Below are 7,500 nucleotides of genomic sequence, written 5' to 3'. Positions count from 1 at the left end.
CCTATGCAACAAGAGTTGTAGCTTTTGGGTCTGAGAAGGTCAGTGAAATGCCCTCAGGATTTGTCCTGAGATCCTGTACCTCAGATTGTAGAACCTTCATCAGTGCAGCCATGTGGATGAGTCACGGCCATTGCTTGGCCAATGTGCTCTCTGTGAAAGCCTGAGAGAGTGTCTTCTCCCCATGTGACTCTCCTTAGGCACACTCTACGTCATCGATCACTTTCCTCTTTGGCCCCATAATCTTCTTGATCAGAAAATTTGGGACACTACCGAGGTACATGACGTTACAGTACAAGTTCTCATATGTCCTGAGTCTTAATTGACCTTAGAAGGTTAGGGCCAAAATGTTGGCTTTCCTTGTATCCTTCCTTTTTCTCTAATTTGGTCTGCAAACTTAGGTTGTTAACCATCCAGAAGAAAAGCTTATTGTTATTATCAAACGATTTGGGCTATCAATCTTAACCTCACTATCTCACTGCATTTCAAACATCTTAGGCATAATAAGGAACAGGTATTTTTCATCAAGTATTGATATGTTGAACTTTAAGTCCCTACATAATATGATAAAAAAACATTTAAAAATTAGATTATATTTTAAAAAATAAGATAAAGAATTCTATGCTTCTCATGTTTGCACATAAGTCCAAAAATCTCACCATATACAACCTTGAAGCAGGACAGTCCCACAATATTCCTTTTCCTGTCTCTTGCTTTCCTTCACCACCGCCTTCTTCTTGAACATCCATCTACCCTAGAGACATCTTAGCAGTAAATGGCATGTCATGACAAGCCGCCCATATTCAAAATACCACAATGACAGGCATTCCCAACATGAAACTACTGTTACAAATTACAATCTGCAGTGCAGTAGCTTAGTTCCCAGGTATCAGTATATATAGTTAGTCAGGGTGAGAATCTTTCCAATTAACTCCTAGATTAAAGAATCTTCTGAATATTCTCAGGATCATTGCCTTGCTCATCTTTTACATATAACTGCATGGTTTAACATTGCCATGTTTCCTAGCTCATCTCCTTTCCCTCTCTTGATTTGTTAGACCTTGGGATCCTGCTTTCCCTTTCCTTGTATTATATCTTTCTATTCTTTTTTGTATTCTTTAAAATAAAAAATCTATTCCTGAAAAAAAAAAACCAGACATATGAGGGCCAGGCAGATAGCTCAGCAGACAAGCACAGGCACCACTTAGGCAGGCTCAGGGACCGGGTTCCATCCCCAGTGTGCCATGCCAGCCCCACCCCCAGGGCGCACTGAGACAGAGACTGAGACTGGGCGTGGTGGCCTATGCCTGTAATCCCAGCGCTTGGGAGGCTGAAAACAGGAGAATCACTATCAGTGCGATCTGTGTAGTGACACCCTGCAGACCCTGTACTAAATACTAAATAAATAAATAAATAAATAAAAATACATATGAAAATAATATACAAAAGGTGCTGAGGAAAATAGGAAAAAAAAACTCATGAAGCTTTGCATAAGATCCTAAAAACGGATGGTACAGACCTAACTGCACTTTTGACACTTTCTCACCAAAATTTTGTATCATTTTCTAAACTCAGCCCATGGAATATTATATATTTTATGGGAAGAATGAAATTCACTTAATATAATTCATCTTCCAGCTAATTTTATAGGCGCTATTAATTCCACTGAGCAGTTAACTTCCAAGGAAACCATCAAAGAATAATAGGGATTTTTTTTTCTACTTATTTTGGTCAAATAAGATCTAGTGATTTTCATCCTTAAGCCAGTGGCTACCAAATACCAGTTGAAGAATCAGTATATACTTGTTGGCGAACCTATGGCATACATGTTGCTTGTCTGTGAAAGCTCTAGAAGGTTCATTGTCACTAGGTTTTCCCCAGCAGAAGAAAAAGCATGGGAAATTTTTATAATGCAGAATTTATTCAGGTTCATAAGCTATCTTTTATTTTATGATCTCCTTCTTTGTGCTATATTGCTTTTAGAATTTCCTTTATGACGTATTGTAATTATGTTGTTTGAGTGATTGTGCTATTAAAGTCTCTCATACTTCATGACATACTGATCATAGTATAATGGTAAAACAACAGACCCCAGATTTTCTTTCTTTACATGTTGTTGAAACCAGGCATGGTGATACACGCCTATAATCCCAGCACTCAGGAAGCTGAGGCAGGAGGATCACTGCGAATTTGAGGCCAGCCTGGGCTAAATAGTATGTTCAGTGCTAGCCTGAATGACACAGCAAGACTCTCTCTCTCAAAAAAAAAAGGAAAAAAGATGTAGCTCATCCAAAAATACATGAATAAATACTTTAATTTTTTATTTTTTTGTGTGACTGGCTCAGCCCACCCTGGGGGTGTGGCATGTGGTGCCGGGGATTGAACCTCGGTCCCTGCTCTTGCCTAACCTTGCTTAAGCAGGCGCTTTAGACCACTGAGCTATCTTGTCAGCCCCAATAAATGCTTTTATAAAACATTTCTTTGTCATTTTTAATAATGTGCTATTGTCCATGGTTTCAGGCACATAGAGAATTTCTCATTGTCTTTTATTAAGGAATGTAATAATTTACAAGTACTAATGGTAACTTCTGATAGAGGTGGGGGTGCAATTGATTTGACTTTACATGCTTTCCTAATCAACTGATAGTTTTTACTGGTATATTTTTAGCTGCCAGAAAATGTGAAGAAAGACTGGGCTATACCGACGTTGAAACTTGAGGACCAAGATAGTTCAACGGCTGCTGCTCCCAGTGCTCTTGAGTCAACGGCTCCACCCACAGAGATTCCACTGTCCATTGTTCCTACCCTGAAAGTAACAGAAGAGGGGAAAACACCACCTTTAGATGAACAGCAACCGAAAACCATGCTAGAGGATAAGATGAAAAACACACTGTTGCCACCAGTAGTGAGACTGAGGAATGTACATACAGGCATTTTAAAAACAGACTCATCTTCACCAAAGGTAACATTGAGAAATCTCCCTGTAGATCCAGTGGGAGCGAGGAGGAATTTGTTCTCATTCCCAACTAAAATTAGGTGGCAAAGTAGCTATCTAAACTTAGCTGAGAGAAAAAACACGAGCTTGCTTTCCCCAGATTTGAAATTAAAAGGTAGCTTTAAAAAATAAATCCAAAAGAAGACTTTGAATTTAAGGTGACAGCCCTCACATTTGAAGAACAAGATTAGCAAATCAAAATGATTTATTTTAAAAACTAATGAAATACAAATAGATTGAACATATATTTTAATGTTGCCCACTAAAAATATTTCTCAGTGTATTGAATATTCCTACCCCATGTATACTAACCAATGAAACCTTCAAAGAAATAGGAAAGTAACTTGAGATTCCAGTTATATAAACTAATGTCCTAGACTTATGAAAATTTGAACCTAAAGTATAACAACAACAATAAAAAATAAATTCAAAGGAAATTTAAAAGTCTGGAAAGTTATTTTAGTGCAAATTTGTAATAAAATTTGTAATAAAATAGGAAATAGCACCAATTCTTGTTACAGATAATTTTAAGGTTTAAAGTGAGAACAATCAGATTATAAATTGAAAGGCACACTAAAGTATAGTTTTTCTAAAAATAAGTTACTTAGACCTATACATCTATTTGAAACACTATTACAAATGAACTTTCTTTAAAAATACAATGTTAAAGAGTATACAGGTCAAAGAGTAAGGTATTTGAGTTTAAGAGTCTATCTTGAAGTACTTCAGGCACCTACCTAAATCTGTAGACCTTTTTCTTTATCTTTTCAGTGATATACCAAGCTAGGTGGTTTCTAAATTCCCTTCCAAATTTCAAAAAAATACAGTGTTAATAAATATCTCTTTTCTGGGAAATGATTTCTTTCACTGGATGTGAAAATAATGTACAGTCAGAAAATTTAGAAAATGGAGAAGCATAACAGACAATATAAATAATTATAATTCTGTGGCCACATTTAAGTTTTATTTTATCATAGTCTTTTTATGTGTATATGTACTTTGTTTTAAAAGCATGATCAGATTGTATATATTTTTATATTATGCTTTTTTTAGCAAACATTTTAAGTATACTACCTGAATTTTCTTAAATATTTGCAACATGCACAATGTCCTCAAATACGAATATCCATTCATTTAAAAAATTTCTACATTGCTGGACACTTAAGTTTGAAATTGATGCTTTTATTTATTTGGATATGTGGTTATCTAATTACCTATGCAAATGATATGTTGACAAGTTGTTCTCCTAATAATTGTACAACTTCACATTCTTACAAACAGTATTTGAGTATTAATGGTCTTTAATGATGACAGCTTGTGTATGATTATTGGTCATTTTGATTTTTTCCTCCCATTTGTAGATGGATTGGATCCTTTATGTTTCTTTCTTCCTTTTTTTTAATGTTTCTCTCTTGAAGGCTTGCAGTTTAGCTTAGGTTCTATGAGTTCTTTTCATTTAATGATATTAACCACTTGTATAGGCCTGTTATTTTTGCAGCAGTTTCTAGTTTGGCTATTATACATTATCTGATTTTCAAAATATTCTATTTTCATTTAACAAATCACATATAAGTGAATTGTCTCTCACGATTCTGCAGTACTGAGGGCTGGGCAAAAAGTTCAGCAGATTAAAGCATCTGCTTAGGCAGACACAGTGCCAGGGGTTTGACCCCCAGCCTGCCATGCTGGCTCCACCCCCCGGGGCACACTGAGACAGCAATTGAGACTGGGCGTGGTGGCGCATGCTTCTAATCCCAGCTCTTGGGAGGCAGTGAACAGGTGGATCACTACGAGTCTGATCTACATGGTGAGACCCTGTAGACCCTTATTAAAATACAAAAGAAAAGATTCTGCAGGACTAAGGTGATGTTAGATCTTAGGTGGATTCGAGGCCGTCTAGGAGCTTCGCTGAGCTGGACGTGCGGGGGCTTTCACTTCCACAATCACTACTTTGAAGGAAGCAGCTGCAGACCTGAGCTCTGCGGGGCTGCATGGGCATGTGGTTTGATCTGTTTTTGTCTCTTAGTAATTATCCCTCTGCCTTTCTTTGTGTCATCTTCGTATGCTTTCTCTGTGCCAGCCAAACTTCTTATATTGCAACTTAGTCTCCCAAACCATGAAAACAGAAGCTTCAGGACTCAAGATTTTGGCTTGGAATTAGCACATATTCACTTGCACTGCATTTGTTATAGCAAATCTTAGACTTAGTTGTGATGCAGCATGGGTGGGGGTGCACAAGGTAGGAATTGTGGGAGGTGTCGCCTACTGGGGACCACATTTGGAGATGAGCTGCCGCAGACTAGCCACCGAGCCATTCATGTCCCCTCTATATTTAGAGAAATATATTTACTCCCCTTTCAGATCTTAGTCTTATGTTATTACTTACATCAGGCTCAGGCTTCAAATACAGATTTCAGTATTTGAACTGGTCCAAGTAGGCAGTAGTCCTTGGCTATCACTCTGTTCAATTTACACTCTTAAAAATCTGTGAATAGAAGAGGCCAGTTGTCTATCCCTTACATATAATAGTGAGTCAGGAACAGAAAACTTGGAATAGATGTTTGTCTTCCAAAGATGGAAGGAGGGAGGGCCGGCCAAATAGCTCAGTGGATTAAAGCACCTGTAAGTAGGTGCAGGGGCTAGGGGTTGGATCCCTGGGCCTGCATGCCGGCTCAGCCCCCGGGGCACACTGAGAAGGCAATTGAGACTGGGCGTGGTGGTGTGAGCCTGTAATTCTGGCTCTTGGGAGGCTGTAAACAGGTGGATCACGAGTCTGATCTAGTGGTGAGACCCTGAACACCCTGTAGACCCTTCTCTAAAATACAAACAAAACAAAACAAACAGCAGCAGCAACAACAACAACAACAACAAAAACAAAGATGGAAGGAGGAAAAGCATGAGCCATTTAACTGTCAGCAGATCTCAACAATTCTGAAGTTCTTGGCTTTTCCCTTGGGCATTGGCTTTACCCTATGAATAGCTGTATTTCCATCAGACATCGTTTTTATATTTGTAGTTTAATATATTTAGAATCTCTGTATAGATTCCAAAAATGTGGGGATTTCAAGTGCCTAGTTTTACTTTAAACTTTGTCCCTGTTTCTTTCAGCTCAAAATGCTATGATTCTCTTAAGTATTTTGTGGGCTTCTTGTGTGACAAATTATTATATTAATTAGCCAACATGACACTGTTAGCTATCTTCAAGAAGGGTCCCTGTTTCTTCAGGCTGAGAGTCAGGGTGCTGCAGCATAGTGTTTTTCATTTTATTTTATTTATTTTATTATTACTTTTTAATGTATTTGATACAGGGTCTTTAGGTCTCACTACATAAATTGGACTTGCAATGATCCTCCTGTTTTCAGCCTCCCAAGTGCTGGGATTATAGGCACAGGCACCACGCCCAGTCTCAATCACTGTCTCAGCCGTGTTGTCACCACACTCTGGGGGTCAAACCCCGGCCGCTGCGCTCTTCTAAGCAGGGGCTTTAATCCACTGAACTATCTGGCCAGCCCTTTGTGTCCTTAATTTTAGGAGTGCTCCTGTCTGGCAAAGATGAGCTAAGAGGCTAAGATTCTGAGAATAAATTTTACCTAGCTGAGGGGACCTCTGATGTACTGCCTTAAGTCTTTTTGAGGTTTTGACAACAAATCCGAGAGCCACTCTGTGATCTTGGCTTTGAGGTTATGTTATACTGACAATGCTTCAGCTTCGATTGTTTGCCCTGAGGTCGTTTCTTGCTTCGGTAGTTTTTGACAAGGAGAGGTTTGGATCATAGGCAGGTTTTTGATGCTAAGTTTTATTTTTCAATGCCAGAAAATTTTTGCTTAATTGTGCTTCAAAACGCAGTTTTAAGTTCACTTCAGTTTACTTGCATTTTGTAATACACACCTGAAAGATGCTGTCTGGCACTTTCAACAGTCTACCTAGAAATCTCCGTAACTAAATATGCAAACTTGTTATCATGTGTTCTTTCTAGTTTCCATGTTAACACAGGGTGCAGTGTTTCCAAAACCACTGTGAACAGTTGGTCTTGCCATTTTTTTCTTTGTACGGGGAATCGAACTCAGGGCCTTGCACTTGCCAAGCAGGCGCTTGTGCCACTAAGCTGTATCCCCGACACTTGGTTGCCATATTAACAGTCTGCATTAAAAATTACCTTCATGTTCTTCCAGCATTCTTTTAACAATTCCCTTACTAATTTATTTTTAAGAGAGAATAGAAAATAATGATAATAAAAAATTAAAAATGATACAGAATTTCACTAAACAAAATACTAGTTTGACAGTATTTGTTATATTGCGGTGTTGTCTTCAAATTAGTTGTTTAGAGTACCAGATAAATGCAAGCAAAATTGGAAAAAGGAAAAAGTATAAGAAATTAAGAAGAGAGAGAGAAAAAAAAATAATCATTAACTGCTCCTTAGACCCGCGGAAATCCACAGTAGAATTATCCAAGCCGTCCTGCATACTTACATAGATATATCTCTTTTTCCCCTCCCTCCCTCCCTC

The 7,500-nt window shown here is 38.1% G+C and overlaps 1 protein-coding gene across 1 annotated transcript in view; it reads left to right on the top strand.

Annotated features, from left to right (window-relative positions):
* C2cd6 (C2 calcium dependent domain containing 6) overlaps positions 1-7,500 on the top strand; it is a 157,504-nt gene that overhangs the window by 95,530 nt on the left and 54,474 nt on the right. Inside the window, exon 11 of the mRNA XM_023710313.1 lies at positions 2,666-3,107. Coding sequence (XP_023566081.1) covers positions 2,666-3,107 — 442 coding nt within the window. The remainder of the gene's footprint in view (positions 1-2,665; positions 3,108-7,500) is intronic.

Source organism: Octodon degus, unplaced genomic scaffold, assembly GCF_000260255.1.
Source record: "Octodon degus isolate 3935 unplaced genomic scaffold, OctDeg1.0 scaffold00001, whole genome shotgun sequence".
Lineage (NCBI taxonomy): Eukaryota > Metazoa > Chordata > Mammalia > Rodentia > Octodontidae > Octodon > Octodon degus.
Note: the sequence above shows the minus strand (reverse complement) of the source record. Positions and strands in the feature narration are given on the sequence as shown.